Source organism: Haemorhous mexicanus, chromosome 25, assembly GCF_027477595.1.
Source record: "Haemorhous mexicanus isolate bHaeMex1 chromosome 25, bHaeMex1.pri, whole genome shotgun sequence".
In the NCBI taxonomy this organism is placed as follows: domain Eukaryota; kingdom Metazoa; phylum Chordata; class Aves; order Passeriformes; family Fringillidae; genus Haemorhous; species Haemorhous mexicanus.
The window spans coordinates 6,176,196-6,199,155 of record NC_082365.1 but is presented as its reverse complement, the minus strand read 5'-3'; the positions used below and the strand labels follow the sequence as shown (position 1 = coordinate 6,199,155).

Here is a 22,960-nt window from a genome sequence, read left to right as displayed (position 1 = left end):
CGGCAATGGCGCCCGACCGCGCCCGCAGGCGGGGGCCGCCGGGAGTTGTAGTCCCGGTCGCGCCCAGGTGCGGCGCCGCGCGGGGGCCGTCGGGAGCCGCGGCCGCCCCGGGGCAGGTGCGGCGCCGCTCCCGCCCGAACTACATGTCCCGGGGTGCCGCGGGGCGCGCGCGGCGCGGCGGCAGCGGCAGCGGCGGGGGCGTAGCGAAGATGGCGGCGGGGGCGCTGCGCCCCGCTCCGGGCTGAGCGCGGCGCGGCCCCGCGCGGCCCTCAGAGCGGCGGCGGCGGCGGCGATGATGTCCGAGCTGGAGCACCTGGGCGGGAAGCGGGCCGAGTCGGCGCGGCTGCGGCGGGCCGAGCAGCTGCGGCGCTGGAAGGGCTCCCTGACCGAGCAGGAGCCGGTGGCGGCGGGGGGCGGCCGTGGCCGGCACCGCGGTGCGGGGGGGTCCCGCGTCCGCTTCGAAGAGGGCGCCGTGTTCCTGGCCGCCTGCTCCAGCGGCGACACCGAGGAGGTGAAGAAGTTGCTGGGCCGCGGCGCCCGCATCAACACCACCAATGTGGACGGGCTGACAGCCCTGCACCAGGTACCGGGGCCGAGGAGGCGGCCCGGCTGTGTATGCCCTCGGTCAGCACCGGGCTGGGGGGGCACAGCGGAACCTGCAGCCCCGGCCGGGGGTGTCGGTAAACAAAGGGTTCGGTGCGCGTTGGTCCGAGCCCCGTGCGGCGCGTTCAGCCTGTGTCAGAGAACAGACCGAGGTGGTTCCAGTCGGGCAGTGGGATGTACCAACTTTTCACAGGGTTATTAAGTAGGTTAATTAGCGAAATAAAGCGGGGGCTGGCAGGGCTGCGGGCCTGACCAGGCATCCAAATTATTAATTTTTTAAAAATTTAGGATGTGATTGGGGTCCCTGAAGTGCTGGGAAGATTTCCCAGGAGGAGTGTGAATTTTGCAAGATCAGGGGTGTCTGGCCAATTCCTGTGTTGTGTTTTACCAGAGTTTCTTTGAAACTCCCCAAACTGCTCCTTGGCCAGGAGCAGAGAGTGGCCACATGGCCAATAAGCGACATAGATTCTATTAATACTCATCCAAATGTGAAGATGGTACAAAGTGGTTGCAGGAATTGGCTGCAGAGCAGTAACGCCTTGACTGTCAAGAAACATGTGCTGTGTTCTATCAGTAGCTTTGGCTGCCCTTGTATAAATGAGCAGGAATGCAAGGGAACATGTAAAATTGCCTCCACAGAATATTGGGAAACCTGTTGCTGTCCAAGACTGATTGAGGATTTAGCAAGGCATGTGAAATCAGTGTCCCAGATTAATTTTGTTGATTTTTTGGTCAGCGAAATGAATCTGATTTGGATCCAGGCCAACTTCCTGAAGAAAATTTTCTTAGCTGAAGATAGTGTAGATTAAGCATGTAGTATAGCAACAGGAGTGGGGAGAAAAAGCACAGTTCAGGAATAACATCTGGAACTAATGTGTTTGTAAAGAATAATGTGTTAACAGCACAAATAGCAGGATAGTTCTTGAGTTAATCAGGATTTCTTCTTTGCTGGGCTGATATTACGGAAGCATTTGGGACATGTACAAGGTGGTTCAGGAGCTTGCTGGCTCCCAGCTGTCAGGGGGCAAGGGGCAGGGAGATGTATTCATTTTGGTTTAGGCTTCAAAAAATAAGTAGTGAAGTAAAGAGCATGCAAGCTTACAGACTGTCAGGTTAAATAAGACTTCAGCTGGCAAAGCAGTGACCTTTGTAATGGATGGGCCTTTTTCTTGGTTATTTGTGGAGTTTGGTGTAGCAATAGTAAATAAATTGCCCTGTGTTGGTAGCCTCCAGTACAGGGCGTGTACATTTATTATTAGGTGAATAAGTAGTCCTGTGGACACTGGTAAGAACTAGCCACTGAAAAGCAGGCTGTTCACAGCATTTTGACAGCCAAGAAGGCTGAATTTAAGGCAGATACATGGTAGAGTTGTGATGATTTCATGAGGGGTTTCTAGCCAGAACGGATTGTGATCCCCTCAGAATGGCCTGGCTCTCCTGCTGCTGTGAGTACTGTGAGGTGTCTGGTGAAGTGCTGGACTCTGATGGCAGGCAGTGAGCTCAGCAAGGTCACACTCCTGGAGACTGTGGCAGACCATGTATTGACAGGCAGGCTGCAAATTGAATTTTGTATACCTAAAGGATACAGAATTGTATCAAATGTGCCTTAGGAGCACAGTATCAGGTGACACTGACCAGTAGCACCTAGGGCTTGATACTTGGAAGAGCTTGGATGAGTGAGCAGTGGAGCAGATGCTGGCAGTATCAGCCAGCTGCTTACGTGAAGTGTTTCTTCAAAAACTTGACAGAAAGGGAGGGTGACCTTACTGTGATTGGAATAAAAACTTTGTTCCAATGTCCCATGGATGTAAGAACAGTTTTGCTGAGGAGTGACAGGATGTTCTTGCACACCCAAATGCAACAAACACTGTTTTGTTAAAGGTTTTGCTCTGCATGTGTATCCTGAGTCTCTAAATCTCTATCAGATGAAAATGTTTATTCGCATGGTCGGGGAGGTTGTTTTGAGTTTCTTTCTCTGAACCTCTCCAAAATAGATTTGTTTTCATGTTGTTTGGAGAATAATGCTGCCTATGGTAAAGCATCAGCCAAGGCCAGTTAGGTTGAGGATCCCCAGAGCACTGGTTGACAGCTGAAATGATGAAGTACATGTGAGGATATTTAAATAACTTCTCTTAGTATTAGAAACACAATGTTACATTACAGGGGAGATGGTAGTGACAGTCTGCCCTTGTTTAATACCTGTGCAACCAAATGGCCACTCAATGCAGAAGGAAATCCTACTCATTGAAAAGAGCTGTCTTTGTTGACAGAAAGATCAGGTAAAATAGTTTTCTCTGATTAAAGAATTTAATACATGAGACTTGCTTTGGATGAGCAATCAGATCTTTTTAGGTAATGGAAGGGTTAACCAAGTCAATTGACTTAATTTGTCAGACTCGGCATCTGCTCCCACAAAACCTAGGACCAATCTTACAAATCAGGTTAGTTTGTTTGAAGTGCAGGGTGGCCCCAAATATTCTGTGTGTTCACAAAGGTAAAATTACACTTACTCTGGTATCTGGGCCACTGTGGCTAAGACCCATTGTGTACTTGCTGTGTGAGAAGCTGGCTTGGCTATTTATAGCCACAAAGCTGTATTTTGAAAATAACCTTTTAAATTACAAGTGATGTTTCTGAGCCAGCAGCCTGCTTTGGAAGCATCAGGTGCCACACAGACCATGTCTGGAGCCTGTAGGGTGGCTTCAACTGTTCTTTGTCTACCTCAGTGACTGCAGAATGTTGCTGGAGGAACATCAGTCCTGTATTTTCAATAATTAACTTAATTATATTCACTGAATTATTTTTGACAATGGTTTTGTGTCTAATGCAGACTGGAAAGGGAAATATTAGTTAAATGTGAGTGAATGTTTAGAAATCATCAAGAAAACTGCAACCAGTTGGTGAAATGAGCTATTGGTGGCAGTTGAACTTCTCTGATGTTTGCAGGTGGTGGGAAATGGTATGAACTGCTCCTCTGTCTCCTGGCTGACAGATAAAACCAAAGAGTAAACTCTTATGAAAATTGAGTCTTAAGGGAAAAACATTCTGCTGCTTCTAGTTGGGAAAGCATCTCCCAGTGTAATAATAGCAATGCTTGTTTGTCTTCAAGAACTGGTTCACAAAGGATGACAGCAAAGATTGTTTATCCTCTGTCTGCCCTTTGATGATTTACTCTCTGTTTCCCTTTGGCCTGTTCCAAGAAGAAGTGAATTGCTCATGAAATAACTCCTGTGTCATTTACAGTACTCTGCAGTACCTTGGTGCTCGCTGTTGACTTTGTTTTCAGGTGCTGGATACCTGTGATAATTCAGGAGCTGCTTCCTGAATAGTCAGGTACTTTGTGCAGTAACTCTGGGTTAGGTGGAGGCTGTTCGTTATTCTCAGTTTTTATTCCTCCTTCTGAGCCAGAGCTGTAAAACTGCAGGCATGCCTGGTGGGTCCTCAGAGCTTTATAAGGTGGCATCTGTGTCAAAAGGTTTGGGCAGTTTTCAGTTGCTGCTCAGCAAGTTTGAAATTTCCTCATACAGTTTTTGTGCAGCTGTAACAAAGCAGGTAGCAGCAGAATTTTTGGACAGTCCAGAAACCAGAGAGAGATATTAGAGAGCACTCTGCCCATCACAGCAGTCTGGGGATGGTTGGAAGAGTCATTGAGGTGCTAACATTGGAACAAAATCTGGAGACTGAGGGGGGAAGGAGGAGAGGATTCCCCCACCACTTCCATGTTCAGCACTAAACCATGTCCCTAGGTGCCACAGCTATACACTTTCTGAACACTTTCAGGGATGGTGACTCCATTATGTTGCTGGGCAACCTTTGCCAGGGCCTGACCACCCTTTTGGCAAGGATTTTTCCATAAGATTCAACCTAAACCTCCCCTGGCACAGCTTGAGGCTGTTCTCTCTCATCCTGTCCCTGTTACCTGGGAGATGAACCCCCCCCCCCCAATTGCCCCCTCCTGTCAGGGAGTTGTGCAGAGCCAGAAGGTCCCCCCCTGAGCCTCCTTTTCTCCAGGCTGAGCCCCTTTCCCAGCTCCCTCAGCTGCTCCTGGTGCTCCCGCCCCTTCCCCAGCTCTCTTCCCTTCTCTGGACACAGACTTTCTTAATCACCGAAAGGTAGCAGCCAGTCTGTGCCTTGAAAGGTGAGGAGATAACACAGTTACAGTGGCATGGTAACTCTGGAATGAATGTTCAGGAGCCCCATCTTTGCGGTATCACAGCTGTGTTTTAAGGTAGTTCAGCTTCTGATCTTAAGTTGGTGATGATAGCATCATAAATCAGGCTGCATTTTTTAAGATTGGGTGGCTCCATTGCCTAAAAATACATTCATTCCTGGAACAGAAGGTTATCTAGGGAGAGTCATACCTTTCCCACTGTGCTGTGCAGAGTTCCTTTCTGAAGGTGTTCTTCTGCCAGGAAAAATAAAAGTTGCAATCTTCTGGTGCTACATGTAACACTGCTCATCAAAGTGAAATATGGCACTGTCAAAAATAGGGTTTATCACTAGTGGAATGGGGTTTTTGGGTTTCATTTATTAATGGGAATTTAGTAGCATGTACCATCCCACAGGGCTCAGAATAAAGTGAGATCACTTGGAAAATGCCTACAATACACAAGGAATTTATGAGACAAAATAGTTAAAAACTGAAGTGCTGTTTTATCAACCTCATGCTTTTATTTTCTTCCTTTTGGCTTACTCAGTCCCTGTTTTGCCTTATGTTTTTGTGAAGGGTTCAATTGTCATTCCCTTGCATTTCTATTTCCAAGCAGTCTCCTGAGTGGGCAGAATTAACTGTATACTACAGAAGCTACCCTTGAGCTGCAGTTAGAGCCTGGGAGGGCTGCTACTCCTGGCAGCAGGGCAGGAAACCTTCCCCTGGTTTGGTTGGGTTGGCTTATGGAAACCAAAGACAGGCACATCATTTACTCAGTACTGGGCGCCTGGGAGGAAACTGCATTTTAGTAAGTAAATGGGTATTTGGGAGGGGAAATGTGCATCCTCATTGCTTCCTTCCTCAGCCTTTGTTTATCCTACCCAGTGATTCCATGCGTCAGGCTCCGGTGCTCCCCATTAACACTGAGCAAGGGAGCTGGTGGGATTTGCAGCAGCAACTTCCTTCATGGCAGCAGCTGGAAATGCTGACCCTGGTCCCGTAGTGCTGCCTGTGGAAAAGTTCTCATCTCCACTAGAGCTGCTGGGCAGTCTGGAGTTCTGGTCTCACATGGAAAGCTCATTTGGAAAGCAAAGATATTTTAGGGAAAGCTTGTTGTACCTAATGTGTGCTGAAAGCTTTCTGACTTGTGCAAATGAAATTCTTGAGCCTACATCAGAGATGGAGACAAGTGTTCCATGCTGCATACTTGTCTGAATCAACATGGCTTGATAAGATTGAAAGCCAGCTCAGCAGAAATGCAGGAATTAGCAATGAATGCAGTGCCTGGACAGTCTCTGCTCCAGCAGCACAGGGTACTGCAGCTCCTGCTGGCATGGCTGGAAACGTTCAGCATTTGTGCTCAAACATTCAGTACATTTATGTGCAGAACTCTCAGCTGTAACCTAGATGAAGCTCCCATCATCCTGGCATTATTTTTTGCAATTTATAATGTATTTTGCTTATTTTAACAGGGAGTGTTTGGGCTGGGATCTGTTTCTATTTCAAACAGTTTTAGAGATTTAGAATTCAGACTACGTACTGTGGGGCTTGTGAGACATCACAAGTGCTGTGCTTTGTAATATACTGAGATAATAACTTACTAATATTAAAATATCGGACTTCTGAATTGGTATGCTGGCTCCTAGTTGTGGATTATTATATACCATAAGTCAAAAAGGCCTGTCAGACTGTGCATATTAGAGCAATCAGTTTTAAGAAAGTTGGGAGAGGGAAATATTATGTAGGTGTTTGTATAAATTTATATTTCATTCTTTTTAACTTTTGAATACAAATGAGGGCAGGTGGAGCATTAAATATTCTGAAACATGGTTTTTAAAAAAATTGTGTTTGTGCAGAGGGCTGGGGTAAAGAATGAAAGAGAAACCCAGAGCCTTTAGGGGAATGGCAGCCCCTGCTATGCAGTGACAGGATCCCCAGCTGAGTGAACCTTTTGACCTAGTGATGATGGTATGGCCCCAGCACGCTGAGGGTGCCCAGTATAAATCCTGGGATCTGAGTCTGCAGTTTATTTTCAGCTGTCCTTCTAAAGGGAGGTGCCACAGCTGTCCCTGCCATCTCCTTTCTTGGGCTGCAGCAAACTGATCTGCACGGGGAGGAAAGGTGCAGCTTTCCCGAGGAGCTGGCCATGGACCTTAGCAGGAAAACTTCACTTGCTAAAAATTTTGAGGCCAGGTTGGACAGGACTTTGAGCAGCCTGGCCTAGTGGAAGGTGTTCCTGTCCATGGCAGGGTGTTCTGTGAGATGAACTTTAAGGTCCCTTCCAACCCAAACCAGTTTGTGATTCTATGAAAGAATGATTTAGTGGGGATTTAGGTGCCTATTTTCATGGGGCTAACTTCAGCATGAATGGACTTAAGAACAAGCTCATGGTGAGTATAGTCTGTCCAGGCCTGTGCAGAGATGTTTCAAACTGCTGTGAACTTAAAATGGAAGCAGTGGAACCCAGAGCATGGCTGTGAGATGAAGCTCCAACCTGCACAGCTTCAGGGAGACAAATTTTATTTCCTCCCTCCACTCCTGAGATGTTCCCCCTCTCACTGTAGTGAAATACCACCTTTCTTAAATACCTAAGTCTTCAAATGCTTTTCAGAGGAAATTTGCTTTTCTGCATTTCCAGCCTAATGAGCACAATACCACATGTTGCTAACAGCCAGATCCTGGGAGTCAGGCTTCTCTTTTCACATCAAGCTGACAATCAAGGACATCAAAATTCCTGATTTAAACATCTATGCAATTTTTCATGTTAGTTTTCATTCATAATAATTATAACATGCAGTGCTTACAGGTGACCAGTATTTTAGAAAATACATCTGTGTGTTCTCCTGTTAAATAGTTTCCTTGTTAAACAAATTTTAGAAAAATCAGTCTCCTTCCAGCATTAAACTCCAAGTTTAAATATAGTCTTTGAGGCTCTGAAAACAACCAAAATAACTGAAAATTCACTCCTTAAGAGTAAATGGTATGATTTATTTTTCTTAATGCTGATTTGTTTGGGATTTTTGTAAGTTGTTTCCTGTGGCTGGACAAAATAGACCTCTCTTGACTTCTAGGAGTTTCACTGGAAATGTTTCTATAATACAATAAGCTGACCTTGCAGAGGGACACAAGCAGCTTCAGCCTTGCTTTTCCAGCATTCAACCTTGCTCATAAATCTTTGTGAGATGTACAGAATGCAGGGTGACCACCTGCCATTAGCTTTTTATGTGTCACTGCCTTTTCAGGGTAAAACTAAACCTGGTCCCTGTCTGATCCCTTGAGCCAGAGCATTGATTTGCCACAGTGATTGCTCACCATCCATTTCTGGAATCTCTCTGAAGCCACCTCCTATTTATAATTTGTCATTCCCTGCTGTTAATGACAAATTATAAATCAGTTAATGCAATTTGGTATCAAAGACTGATGGGTTTACATCTGAAACAGTGGGATAGCAGCAAGTCCTGGTCCAGGCTTGTCTAAACATAAGTGCTGGCTTAGTGAGGGGACCCTAGCAATGGTTTAGGGAAATGAGGTGACTGTGTGTGGGCTCTGCCCATACCTAGCTTATACCTGTTTAGTTTGGACCTGTAAATAGAGTAGCATCACCCAGAGGAATGTAAACCAGCATGAAGCTGGTAGGGCCTGCATAGGGAGCTGCTCCCTGTTCACCTCATGGGCTTTTTGCTTGAATTGAAGCATCCAGAAGTGCTGCTGGTTTCATTCTGAAGTCAAAGTATGAAGCATCTTCCAGGATTTCAATTCATATGGATTGTCATACCCAAAACAGTTATTAATGATGAATTATCTTGAGTGACAATTATAAAAAGCAGGAACTTTATTTAAAAAGTGGCTTTTTACACAAACAGATAGCAATAGGACAAGGGGGAACAATTTAAGCTAAACAGGAAGAGGTTTAGATTGGATATTGGGAAAAAAGTCTTTCCTGTGAAGGTGGTGAGGCCTTGGCACAGGTTGCTCAAAGAGGCTGTGGTTGTCCCACTCCGGGAAGTGTCCATGGCCAGGTTGGACTGGGCTTGGAGCCACCTGGTCTTGTGAAAAGTATCCCTGCCAATTTGATACTTTATGTGAGACATTTAAGTAGGGATTTTCCCCATAGAAGATTGGTGGGACAGGGGAGCTCTAACCCAGCTGGCGGTGAGTGCTGTGGCTTGCTTTAATTGTTTTAGTATACCCAAATATATATATATGTGTGTGTGTGTGTGTGTGTGTATATATATGTATGTATATGTATTTATATCATTGCTCTGAGTTACATCATCAACAGAGACCCTGCCTGTGCCAACAGAAATAATCAGAATATTTACCTTAAATACTGTTGTGATACTGGAGGATGAAATGTTCTAAATTTTTATCTAACAAGTCATTTTTTCTACCCCATTTGCTCTGTGGTTTCTGTAAGTGAGATGACACATTCAGTGTAGACAGCTTTGGTGTTTTTGTGGATAGCACCTAAATCTGAGCAACTGGTTACATTAGCAGAACAAACACATGTCCAGGAAGAGGTGCACATCCTGAGCCTGGGTAGGAGTCTGACTGCACCTGTGACACACTTCACACTTGCCAACTGTGTGATTTAATTTTTTTTCGAGTGAACATGCCAGTGGTAGTTTCTGCAGTAGTGAAACCTAGGCCCTTACTTGAGCCTTTTAATGAATATCACAAGTGATGTTGTAGCCTATTACAAGATCATCTTCCATTTTTTTTATGCAAGATGTGGGTTTTAAGAGTCTGCAGCAAATATTTCAAGCAGAATTATGAGTTCTGGGCTGAAATAGCTCTCTAGAACAGAGGTAGAAGGAGCTGCTGACTTGCTTCCAAAGGAGACAGTGTCTTTGTTAAACCTTCAAAGCTGGTTCCATCACTTGATGCTGGCTTTCAGTTCTTCCCTGGCTTCATGCTCAGGAAGAAGTGTTCTCAGGAAGCTGACGGATCTGCTCCATGCTTCAGCCAGCTTGACTTAGTGTGGGCTGATGTTCTCATCACACCCTTTTAGGGGATTCTATGTACTCTGCAAGGCTTTGAAAGGTAGAAGTTGTGTTCAAAGGGACTCTTTCAAAGGCTTTTGAGAGGCAGAAAGTCACTGTTGAGCTGCAGAGTCTTCCAGATAGTTGTATGTAGAAACAGTTTATTGTGTCTGTCTGGCCTCTGTCCCCTTGTTCTCCCTGGGAGCTTGGCAGGTTGTTTGCTGTAGAGCTGCTTTACAGGCCGCTGCCCCAGTCTGTGCTGGTGCAAGAGCTTATTCTGCCCAGGGCAGGACACTGTGTGCCTCCTAAACCTCCATCAGTCCATTTTCTCCAGTCTGTGTAGGTCCCTCTGAGAAGGATCTCCTGCCCCAGCCATGCCAGCAGTTTGATTGCAGTAATCTGTGGTTTTCCTGGGCCTTATATGAGTCCAAATCCAGCTAGCATAAGACTCTAGCCCACACGGACCCGCATAGACAAAAGTAAAAGACGAGAGGCGCTCTTCTCCACGTGGGTGCAAGTATCTTGTTTATTGGCTTGGTGCAAGACACTCAGGTGATGAGGCCGACCCAGGTAACCCAGGTAGTAAAGAGGGCGTCGAACTCTCACACAGGAGGTTTTATACCCTAGGGAATAGGGGTGGGGGAGAGAGGACCGGGGCCAATGGGATGCCATTGGGGAGGGGTGAAGTACCTATGGGACAGACCAGGTGTGTATAACAGGGGGGTGTGTGAGGGGGAGACCATGTGAGGGGGGGAAAAACCATTCTACCTAACCTACCATTCTGACCTAACCTACTCAGTAAAGATTTCCCACCACCCCGTGCAAACAACAACTAAATAAACTATTTAGTGCAATACAACATTTGATATCATCTGCAGTCTTGATGAGAGCACTCTCTGTCCCATAATTGGTGTTAATTGAGTTTGGTAATGAAGACATAGATTTGTATTGACCCCATTTCAGCCCTGAGGGATGCTGCTGGTAATAGCTGCTGGCTGGACTTTGAACAGCTTTTGAGCCTGATATTCTCACCAGTGTCAGTCATCTGCTTCTGCAGTCCAGCTCCTGCCTGTTGAAAACACTTGCAGAGACAGTGTCAAAAATGTACCACACTTGCTCTCCTGTCTTCCACATAGGCAGCTTGGAGGGCAGTCAAGTTAGGCAGGATTTGCCACCAGTAAATCCACGCTGGCTGTTCCACCTCCTGCTCGAAATGGCTGTCAGGAAGATTTATTACACAGCCTTTGCAGGGGCTATGGTGAGGCTGAGATGTCTGATGTTCTCTGGATCCTTCTGACATGGGGGGGTGGTGTTTGCGTGTCATCAGGCCTCTCTTTGCCACCATGACATTTGAAAGTTGACAGTGATTCGCAGTGACATCAACCAGCTCCCTCTTAAGCCATGTCTGCATCCCACCTGGTCTCAGAAGTGGTCCATGGTCATTCCTTCCCCCTCCCTCCCTGGATCTGGGCTCTGGTACTGCACGGTGGAGCTAACAGGACAAGTCTGTGCTTCCTGGGATCTGCACTTTTTCCATTGCCTCGAGCACCTGTCCATCTTGTTGGACAAGGGCTGTTGTCTGGAGGGCTGCTGGAGTTGTGGGCCTGCAGGAAGCTTCAGCCACACTTGCCTCTGACTCTGCAGTGACTGTAAGACATTCCTAGAATCACAGAACTAGGGAATGGTTTGGGTTGGAGCAGTCCTTAAAGATTGTCTTGTTCCAGCCATGGCAGGGACATTTTCCACTAATCCAGATTGTTCAAAGCCCTGTCCAACCTGGCCTTGGACTCTTGTAGGGTTGGGATACTCCTGTGAACACAAACTAACAATTTGTAGGGCATTTTCCTTATTTCCTTATCTCCCTGATTTTCCCCTCCACCAGCCCTGGTGAAGTCCCTGCCAGGAGGGAAATAGGAGATGTTCTTTCCACTTCACTTGTCTCCTTGTTCTTCAGCATTCAGTCCTGCAGGAACAGCCAGTGAGCAGTTGCTGTTGTGTCATGCCTGTGGTGCCTTCCCTACTTTTTGGTGCAAACTTGCACAGCACTTCACCATCAGTTCCAAGTGGCTTGTCTGTCAGCAGCAGTTCAGTTCTAAGGCATGTCGTGACCTCTATTCTTCAGGAGCAGACACGCAATCAGAAGTGCTGCTACGTCATGTCTCCCAGGAGAGATGATGACTGTAGATTTCTGCTTTCTGCTACCACTTTGGTAAATGTTTCTTCCCCATCCTGCAGCACAGACATCAGTGGCTCCTAAGGTTGGATGTATTCTCTTATAGAACTTGGCTGTCTTAATTTTAATTATGGGCTTAGCAATTCCTTCCGGTTGCTGAGGAATGCTTCTCGCTGCTACAGTGTGCTGACACTGTAGGAAATGCTATAAAGCTGAACAGACATTTTTGGTTCCTGAGCCCACTTTAGTGGAGCCCTTTCTACTTTCAGTCCAGCTACCAGTTTAATCACCGCTGCACTTCAAGTGTTGCTCAGTGCTTTCTGAATATGGGAAGGGAGTGCAGGAGGCACCAGGTGGGGGCTGGGCTCTGGGGAGGATGCATAGCCTGTGAGTGATAGCTGCTCAAGACTGAACAGCCATAAGTCAGCAGGCTCAGCTTGGTCCTTGCAGAAAGGAATGTCTTAGTCCCATTTGCTTAACCTCAGCACTCCATGAGCTTGTCACAAGTCAGTCCCATGTGCCCAACTGACACATGTGCCACCCTGGGGAGATGGGTTTGAGTAGCTTTGAGTGCCAGAGCTTTGTGCAGCAAAGCCTTGCTTCTGCCAGCAGGTGAGGAAACTGGAATGGTGGGTGGGGGTCAGTGGCATCTGTGGTTTGGAGACCAGCAAGCAGGGCAGTGAGGGGAGAGCAGGGCTTGGCAGCTGCAGTCCCTATCTTGGACCAAGTGGAATAGGCTCTGGCTAGGAGGGGAAGGAACCAGTGAGGATAACAGCCCTGTTTGACAGCTTGTGGCTCTGTGTTCCTTTGGATAGTCCTGGATGGGACTGTTTGTTTCCTGTTCCTGGGCAGTTCCACCATGTGTTGGCTGCTCTGCATCCCCAGTGCTACTCCAGGGCTGCCCTGATGCTTTCTGGACCAAAGTGCTGCTCTGGGGCTTCAAACTTCCCTGGAGCTGTTGAGCTTGTGCCAGGCACTTTTCCACTTGCCTACCAACTGCCATTTGTTTCCCAGACCCTCTAGTAACCTAATCTGATTAATTCAGTGAAAAGCTGAAAGGCAGTAGAGTTCCTGCCAGGTCCTCAGGCGTCCACTTTTCATCCAGGTGCCCTGGGAGCCAAGAAGGCCAATGGTGTCCTGGGGTCCATTGGGATAAGTGTTCCCAGCAGGTCAGGGGGGGATCCTGCCCCTCTGCCCAGCCCTGGTGAGGCATATCTGAAGTGCTATGTCCATGTCTGCACTCCTCAGGACAGGACCTCCCTCCTCAGGCGGGACCTGGAGCTCCTGGAGCGGTGCCAGCGAAGGCTGCAGAGATGAGAAAGGGCCTGGACCATCTCCCTGCCAAGGAAAGGCTGAGGGAGCTGGGGCTGTTCAGCCTTGAGAGAAGGCAGCTGAGATGGGATCTCATTCCTGTCTGTCAGTGTCTGCAGGGAGGGCTCAGAGCAGGACCCACGCTCTGCTCCCTGGGACCCAGCACTGGCACAAGAGGAATGGACAGGAGCTGATGCCCAGGAAGTTCCACTTGGACATGAGGCAGAACTTCTTCCCTGGGCGGTGATGGAGCCGTGAACAGGCTGCCCAGAGAGGGTGTGGAGTCCCCCTCCCTGGGGATATCTCAGACCCACCTGGGCCATGACTCTGCCTGAGCAAGGAGGTGAGATCAGATGAGCCACTGGGGTCCTTTCCAACCTGATACATCCTGTGATTCCGTGATGCCCAGCGCCATCTGAGCTGCACCCAAAATACCTGCTGTAGCCAAAGGTCCTCAGGTATTGGTGTGTCAGCTCTCTGTGCAAAGGCTCTGGGCATGAACTTTCCAAATTTCAGGCGAGATCACCCACACCTATGCTGAGGTTTGCACCCCTTCCCTGTTCCCATGCACATGGATCTGGAGGGTGGGGTGTATGGGGAGAGGTGGGTATGTGAGGATGAGCATATTTGCTGCAGACACATGGTACTTCTGCAAACATCTACACACTGGACCTATGAAACAGGACTTCCAATGAAGAAAATAGAAAAGTGATGATCTAGAAGAATTTAAATCCTAATTATTTCAAAACGGAAAGAATGATATGTTGTTCTTTGTGACATATCTCTAATATGTTGTGGCCTGTGTGCATTTTCTCTATCCTAAATCACTGTAATAGGTACATGCTCTATTCAGGGAGCACACAGTGTCTATTTTTGGGAGGGTTTTTTTTGAGTGTATTGGGAGAATCTGAGTCTTGGATACAGCTCAACAAAATAGTTTTAAATTACAAATCTGTCCCACTTTTGGCATTGTGTGCTGAATAGTTTTGTAGTGTTTTCTCAGTGATACCAGGGCTGCGTGCTGTCAGTCTTTCCTGTACAAAGATCTCTTAAGATAAAAACATAAAATTCAGCTTTCTAAGCTTTCCCAAGCTGTAGTATTGACAGAACAGGTTCCAGAACTGCTCAGACCAATGAAAAGTATCAGGTCTTCAGCATCAGTTGGAACTGGCAGATGAAGTCACTAAGCTATTATCCATTGTGTATGGTGTGTCATTTAAAGCAGCTACCAGGGGATGTCAGCAGGAAGTGTCAGTTTGAAAAGGGACTCCAAGAACCTGTGAAGTGATGAACCCAAAGCAGGCAACAAGCACGTGGAGAGGAGAAAGCTGGTGGAGATGGTGTGTTTGGATTTCCATAACACTTTTGACAACATCCCTCTATGGAAGCTCTAAGAAACAAAGCTGTTGTGAAATAAAGAGATCTTATTAATTACTGTCTGAAAGAGAGAAAACAAAAGCTGGCAATAAAGGGTCAGTTTGCAGGAGGAAGGAGAGTTATCCTGTGCATCTCCTCTGGAGTCTGTGCTGCTCTGCACACCTTGATGTGAGACAGGAAAGGGAGTAGAGTGAGGTTACAGTTTGCAAAGGTTCCTGCACAGTCAAGGTAGTGAAGTGTGAGCTGGCCCTGAAGGGTGTCTGTATTGGCCAATTCACTGATGAAATGGCTGGCAAAATTTGGTCTGTAAATGGGGAGTAATGTTTATGGGGAAACAGTGGCTTCCAATCCAGCTGTCACAGCTGGAAAAGCTTGTATTGTGCTCATGTGTAGATTAGTATGTGCAGTTCTCTTTCCACCATCTCAAAAAAAAAAAAAATAGTTAAGGGAAAGAGATGGGAAATAACAGCAAAGGGATCAAAGTCATGGATTAGGTTCTATATCAGGAAAGAGCAAAACTTTGTGATTCCTTCTGACTGACAGCCACAAGCACAGATAGGATAAAGGTTTCCAAAATTATATGTAAAATGGCATTAGGGATGTTTAGTTTTTCCTACAAGGAAGGATTTAAGGACATCATAGTTTTAAAACAAATACTTTTTCTCATCCAGTGTAAAATTCAGCTGTGGAACTAATTGCTTTAGGACACAGCTCATGCCAAAAGCATCAATGTGTTCAGAATCTGCATAGTGGGTAAAATTCTAACTGTGTAAGTTAAGCTCTGGATTGCCAAGCTCTAGGATGGGTGGAAGATACAAAAAGCAATTTAAAAACCCATTATTTATTGCAGGTGAGAGTCAAGAAGAAAAAATAGGATGGGGGAAAATTAGTAAGGCAAAAAACCTTCTCAAATGTGAAAGCAAGAGTTTCAAAATTAGAATCTGGTACTTTTTAGAGGGCTGATAATACTATCCTGCAGAAATTGCGGCGATTCTGCTTTGTGCTTAGTGGGCAATTTATTGAATTTTTTGGTAACTTTCTGCAGTGGTATGAAGAGTATATTTCATAATGTCCTCTAAACTAGAAAAAAATATGTATATGTGTGGGATATCATCTCATTAATCCAGGAGGTTTTGAGCATTTTTCTCTTCCTGGCTCATAGTAGACTGAACTGATACATCTGACTGAACGCAGTGTCCAGGTGTTCATGCAAGGGATGGATTTCCTCTTTCTTCATCATCTGCACTGGCTTTTCTTTTCATTCTTGGGTGATTGACAAACAGAATTCGACCTTCACAGCCCTGAAAGGTTTGTCTTTTAAATGAATATCACTTGAGTCATTCTGAACAAGCATTCCCTCGTGCTGAAAAAGATAAGTGGTAAATGTGTCTGTCTGTCTCTTAATGAGAGACTTCAGGGCTGTGCCAGCCTGTGCAGCAGCAGAGCCAGGGTTTGAACTTCAGAGCATATTGCAAGAGTTATTTTTGTTCCCTTATATTAACAGCTGCTGCAGAAGGAGCCCTGTGCTTAAGGCCAAATTTTGTCTTACAGTTACTCCGAGTATTGGCTTCTCTATAGTTTACAACTCTGTCCTCAAAATCCATTATTTTCCATTCAGTTTAGGTGCTGTTAATCTGTGAAAAATGGTTCAATGCTGCAGAAAGTGAACAAGGAATAAAACATTGATTGTAGTGCTTGGGAGGGGATCCATATGCTGACAGCACACCCAGCTTCCTGCAAATTGTGCTTGGGATTTCAGTTCAAGCCCTGGCCTAAGCAAGAACTGCTGCATCTTTTAAATTACAGTGTTGTGGTGATGAAACAAACCTTCAGAGTCCTGGAGATTGGGTGATGCCTGTTGTTGACAAAGCTACTAACTTCTTTTTATAATTTATTTATTTTAAACATAGAGTCATGGAACCATTAAGTTTGGAAAAGACCTCCAAGATCACCGTGTCCAGCCTTTGACCATCCATCTTGTCAGGCGGACCAGAGCACTGAGTGCCTTGTCCAGTTGGTCCTTAAACACCTCTAGAGATGGGGACTCCACCACCTCCTTGGGAAGCCCCTTCAAATGCCTGACCACCTTTTCTGTGGAGAAATTCTTCCTGATGTCCAACCTGAATCTCCCCTGGTAGAGCTTGAAGCTGTTGCTCTTGTCCTGTCCCTTCTCCCTAGCCTGGGAGAAGAAGCCAGCCCCTGTCCTGCTAATGTGTTGTGCTGGCCTGGCCTCAGTCTCTAACCATTCACTTCTTCTCCAGTTTGGTTAAACTTGTTTCCTAATGCCTTGGCTTCTTGGAGCAGTGCTTGGGTAATTCTCCTTCTGTGGCAGGATGCTGAAAGCTACACCTCTTCTGCTGCCATGTGTTTGGCCTTTTGCTGCTTGCCCACAAACCAGACTGGGCTGTCTCAGTGGTGAGGTGTCACCTGTCTCTGGTGACAGACAGGTGAGAGCAGATGGTTGCTGCTGGAGAGTTCCAGACACGGCTGGAAGCGGTCACAGAAACCCTTCTAGTTCAGTCCTCTGTACTGAGACATGACCGGGTTTATCAGAGCTTTTTAGAAAATACAGTTAATTATCCCCTTCCTAAACAGTGTCACAAAGCACTTGTCTGCACCTCCCACAGAAGGCGAGAGCCCCAGTGCGTGGCAGGCTCAGCTGGAACCATGGGTGATGTGCTTCCTGCTTCAGCAGCCCTCCTCTGAGGCATTCAGCCAGCCCTCTCAATTACCCACTGGGGACAGAGAGGAGAGCATAGAAATGCTGGATTAAAAGTAGTGCTCTCAGCCACTGATGCTATAACAACACCTTAGTGAGTGCTGGACAGAGACCCCCAGGAAGCAGTGTGGGAGCTGGCAGGGCCAGCGTGTGCTGCAGCACAGCAGTACTGGGGCTGCTCAGGCCTCCTCCATGATTCCGCAGCACTGTGTCCTTTGTATGCTTGTTTTGACTTTAGATTCTCCCACCTAAATGTAGGAATATTCCTATTTTGCTTCATTGTAAGACTGTTTATGAGAGGCTGGGCTCTGCTCTCTGGAGCTCTCCACCTTCTCCTTTGGTTTCATCTTGCACCAGTAAAAGGTGATCTCTGATTCTCTTTTTGCTGAACAGGAGGGACAGAGCTGGGCCTCGTTAGTCTGTGCTGGTGGGACCTTTGGAGGAGTGTTCCCACAGGCTCAGGGAACTGCAGGCAGTGGATTCCCTACCCAGCCCCATCCCTGCTGTGTGGCTGCAGTGGGTCGGAATAGCAGCTGTGGGGAGCAAATGTGGAACAAATGTCCTGGTTTCCCCAACTTTTTACAGCTTGTTCTCTTTTTATCTTTCTGAAATCTTCTTCAGCCAGTTTGTTTTATCCAAGGAGTTTATTTCTGTGGTACTCTAGAAATAGCATAAACCATATTAGTGATGCCACAAAAATACTTAAGAAATGCTATTGGAAAATGGGGTAAGTTGTTAGGGTTTTTTGGGAGTGACTTTTGTTTCTTGTTTTGTTTTGGTTTTTTTCTTTTTTTTTTTTTTTTAGCTGAGCTTTTTCTCATTCATGTCCTATTCATATATTGTATCTTTTTCAGTCGTGGAGTCTAGAATTTCTTACGATACGGAAAATCTGTTGCATTATATAGAGGCCTAATGATATTTTATGGTTTGTTTCGTTCCGCTCCAAGTAATTTCTAGAATTTGCTTTGATTTCTGAGCTTGGAGCTGATATTTTCCTACAGCTATTTGTTATAATCCTAAGAGTTTTTCCCTGAACTCAGTAATAAGCTCAGAGCCTTTCATTTTGGTATGTTTTGTTGGGTGTATTTTGTGCCTGTGAATCACTCTGCAGTGATCTGCACAGCATTTTATCTGCTGTTCTATCAGCAGTTGCTCAGTACTGTAAGATTTTTCAAGTTTGTTCTTTGCTTTACCCCTTGAATAGTTTCACCAGCAAACTTCACCTCACTGGTCACCTTCTCTTCCACGGCCTTTATGTAGTGCATTTGGTAGCACGGACCCTGGGAGAGAGCTTTCTGCAGAGCTCTCCAGGAAGATCTGTCTCATATTCTAGTCTCCTCATCAGGAGAATGTATTGAATTGTGCAAGAATCTTCTGTCTTACCTGGGCAACTCAGTGGCTTCAGGAGCCAGAGTGAGAGGCCTGTTGAGAATCCTTTAGAAAATCCCATGGAATCTCTGGAGCTGGAAGGGTCATCAAGTCCACACCCTGGCTCTGCACAGGACAACCCAAAAAATCACGTCATGTATCTGAGGTGAATGTCACCTCTAGACCTTCCTTGTCTACATGCTTATTTACCTTTCAAAAGACTCCATTGGCTTTCTGTCACATGACTTCCCTCTGTAAAAGCCTTAGTGGATAATTTCCAAAATACAACCATTTCTTATACACCTGCTCTTCTGCATTGTACCATCCACTAATGTGACCCCAGCAGGTTGGTGGTTCTTGGGTTTGGTGAAATCTTTCCCTTTCTCCATTCCAGGAGTTTCTTCACTTATCAGTGACTTTCTTTCCATCTTCTCAGTCATATAGTGACACACTTGGTGTTTGTGCATTTGTCTGGTGCTACACCAGGGCAGGGTCAGGCTGGATATCAAGGAAAGGTTCTTCCCCCAGAGGGTGCTGGGCACTGCCCAGGCTCCCCAAGGAATGGGCATGGCCCCGAGGCTGCCAGAGCTCCAGGGGTGTTTGGACAGCGCTGCCAGGGATGCCCAGGGTGGGATTGTTGGGGTGTCTGTGCAGGGCAAGGGCTGGACTGGACGGTCCTTGTGGGTCCTTTCCTGCTCAGAAGATTCCATGATTCTGATAGATGTAGCCTTGATGTGGTTTCCAGGAGTGCTGCCCAAGCACTCCTGCTGTCCATCTCCTTTGAGTTTCTGGAGCCTCCCCTGGCTGTGCACCTGCCATGCCTGCAGCAGGGAACTCACCTTCATCCCATGGTCATCACCACCTGCCCAGACTTCTGCCTGAAATCCACCTGCTCATGGCCTTACTTTTGCTTCAAGCTGGGAACTCAGCCTGCAGCCAGGGGTGCATCCATGGTCTTGGGGATCTGCAGTCATGTTGCAATGGGAGAAAGACAGGATTGCTCTCCCAAGGATCATTTCACTGCTTCCTCCTTTGAGTTCTTCCCTCACAATTGGCATAGAGATGGGGCTGCATTTTGATCCCTCTGAAAGTCTTCCTGTGTGATGTTCTTTGTGTCTCTACTCTTCAGCAGAAACCATAGAATCATAGAATTGTTTGGGTTGGAAGGAGACCTTGAAGACCCATCTGGTTCCAACTCACCCCCCTGCCATGGGCAGGGCCACCTTCACAGAACTTCATGCAGCCTGGCCTTGAACACCTCTAGGGGTGGGGCATCCACAACTTCCCTGGGCTACCTATTCCAGGGCCTCACCTCCCTCACAGTAAATAATTTTTTATTAAGATCTAATCTAAAGCTGCCCTCTTTCAATTTGAACTCATTCTCCCTTGTCATGTCACTACATGCTCATGTGAATAGCAAGATAGTAAATAGTCTTGCTCCAACTTTCCTTTAAATTTCTCTAAGACACTGAAAAGCAACAATTAGGTCTCTCTAGAGCCTACTCTTTTCCAGGCTGAACAATCCCAATTCCCTCAGCCTTTCTTCACAGGAGAGGTGCTCCATCCCTCTGATTAACTTGGTGGCTTTGTCTGGACTGGGGTGACCCACTCAGACAAGAGGTTTTTCCATACCTCTGGCAGTTGGGCTTTGTTGACAAACCTCACCCTCTCCTTAATTCTCCTGTTCACCATCCAGGTTGTAGTACTCTGTTCCTGAGGATTTCCTGTGCCACCCACCTGCAGGGCAGCCTCATGCTCAGGAGACACAGTGCAATAAACAGAGAATTCACCATCCTCCAGCTGGACTTCCACCAGGTTTTGATTTACTTCAGGGATGAGTAGAAGCTGTAGTTCACCCGTAAGCCCAGGCAGCTGCCTGGCTAGTGCTCCTGGTGGTTCCAGAGGTGGGGAGTTTGCTCTGCTTCCAGCCCTCCCTTTACTGGATGCATTCATTGCTCTCACCATTTCTGGCTGTGACCTTTTTTCAGCCTCTGCCATGTGTGTGACACTGTGGAAGTCCTGTTGGGGCACTCAGGAACTGAGTTCACAACAGGCTGGCAGTGGGGTATGTGCACAGCACTGAGGCAATGACTGGGTTTATGTTACTCTGAGGAACACATAAAAGTTTGTATCAGGTCTGTATTTCTTAGATCACGGAGACCACAGTTTCTGATTAGATTTGAAATGTAATTCATGCCACTGGGGAAAGCTGACACCTTAGCTGTGTCCATCTTTCAAACTACCAAGGTATCTGATGTCATGCTCTGACAAGGGGCAGTGCATGGCCACATCTTTGGCACACTCAGCTACCCTGTGAGAGGCTCACAGGGCAGTCAAGCAGTTCCTTTCCCTCTGCAGTGACCTTATTCCACAGGTCATTTTCTTTAACAGCTCGGTGCTCTCTGTACCATGTTGGCCACCACCTCTCTTTTCCACAGACATCACCAGAATGGAGTTCCCTGCCCTTTCTTTGGACTGCTGATGGCAGCAGGAATGGAATGTGCTCAGAAACAAGCAGTGAAGGATTTTGTTACTGGTGGTTGTGCTGAGATTTGCTTTAGTTTGTTTCCCACAAGAATAAAAAAACTCCAAGACACTTTGCTGTGACCAAACAGCCCTAACAGTGTCAATTGATTTATTTTTCTTCTTTTTTTCCTGTGAATAAAGGCAAGTACAAATGAGATCTGCCTGAAAGTGTGGTTGGCATTTGAAAACTCACACAACTTGGATCCTCAAACATATGTATTTTTTCAGTATTGGGAGTTCTTGAAAAAATTTTACCTCTGCTCTGGAGCCAGGTTGGGGGAGCTGGGGGTGTTCAGACTGGAGAAGGCTAGGAGACTCTAGGGGCCCTTCCAATGCCTAAAGGGGCTCCAAGAGAGCCGGACAGGGACTTTGGATAAGGGCCTGAAATGTCAGGACACAGGAGAATGGCTTCCCAGTGCTAGAAGGTAGGGATAGATGGGATATTGGGAAGGAATTTTTGGCTGTGAGGGTGGGGAGGCCCTGGCACAGGTTGCCCAGAGCAGCTGTGGTTGCCCCTGGATCCCTGGAAGTGTTCCAGGCCAGGTTGGATGGGGCTTGGAGCAACCTGGGCAAGTGGAAGGTGTCCCTGCCCATGCCTCTCCTGGAGACACTTTAGGTGCTGGAAGAGGCTCTTAGGTCTCCTCAGAGACTTTTCTTCTCCAGGCTGAGCACCCCCAGCTCTCCCAGCCTGATGTCAGAGCAGAGGGGCTTCAGAGCTTTAAGTTCCTTTCAAACCCAGACCATTCTGGGATTCTGTGAAGGATGTGCAGACTCTGTTATAGGACCATGAACTCCTGTGTTCTTTACCTGCTACACTAAAAATGCCAGCTGTAGTCTAGGCTTAAATTGCTATGTTTGGATAGGTTTATTTGCTATGTTTTGGGAAAATATCTAACTTAACTTCTGCTGTAATATCTAATTATATCAAGGTTTCAGCAGCATTTAAAAGAAATTTCCTTAAAGCTGAACTGTGATAAGTGATGTTGCAAATCCCAGTGATGGCACTAGAAATGGAAATGCTGCAAAATTGTAGCTGTGGGCCTTTCAGGAATAGTGTGGAATCACTTTATTTTTAGAAAGATTTCTTTATCCAGCCCCCTCTTTGTCAGCTCCATCATTTCTTATGCTTCAAAGAAAATTCTGTGTCCTCTGATTGATGTGGAGCCTTTTCCTGCTGGGAGTAGTGAATGTGGCAGTTGAGCCATGGTAGGTGCCAGGCTCTTGTTCAGGTGTGGGCAGGAGCAGTGGCAAAACTCAGAAAAACCCCTTGTTTGCTTGACTGAGAAGGCTTTGAGTGGCATGGGACTGAAAAATGCCCAAGCAAGCTGCCACACATCTGTCTGGGGATAATTTTTACCTCTAGAAGCACATTGACTGATCCTTAGAGAGGTTTTAGCCACTGAATATATAACTGCAAAGTAGCAAATTTAAACTTTCCTGCATGCTGCCAAACTGGAAAGGAAAATTAATAAATAGAATTACTGACTGTATGTTTTTCTCTTTATATACCACCCTCTTTTTTCTGGCCACAAAGGTAAAATTCAGGTCTTGAAACAAAACTTGATGTGGCAGCAAGACAGGGATGTGCATGGAAACCAAGGGCCTGCCAGTCTATTTGTGAATAAACTGACAATGAATCCCTCCAAGGAATCTCCTCTTGCTCTTCACCTGTACTTGTGTTGAGGTGTTTCTGCTCACAGACATTGGTTTCTAGTCACTTACTGCTAATTCAGCATTTTTGGCATTTTCAG

The 22,960-nt window shown here is 46.5% G+C and overlaps 1 protein-coding gene across 8 annotated transcripts in view; it reads left to right on the top strand.

Annotated features, from left to right (window-relative positions):
- The first annotated feature begins 239 nt into the window (after window positions 1-239).
- PPP1R12B (protein phosphatase 1 regulatory subunit 12B) overlaps window positions 240-22,960 on the top strand; it is a 133,909-nt gene continuing 111,188 nt past the window's right edge. For 4 of the 8 annotated variants that reach the window (XR_009489445.1, XM_059867900.1, XM_059867901.1 and 1 more), the window contains exon 1: window positions 242-583. Coding sequence is in view for 7 of the 8 variants with exons in the window: in XM_059867900.1 (XP_059723883.1) it covers window positions 293-583 (291 nt within the window). In the remaining variant the exon portion in view is untranslated. Of the gene's footprint in view, window positions 584-22,960 lie in introns of all 8 variants that reach the window. The other 4 variants (XM_059867902.1, XM_059867898.1, XM_059867904.1 and 1 more) reach the window with 3 other exon arrangements.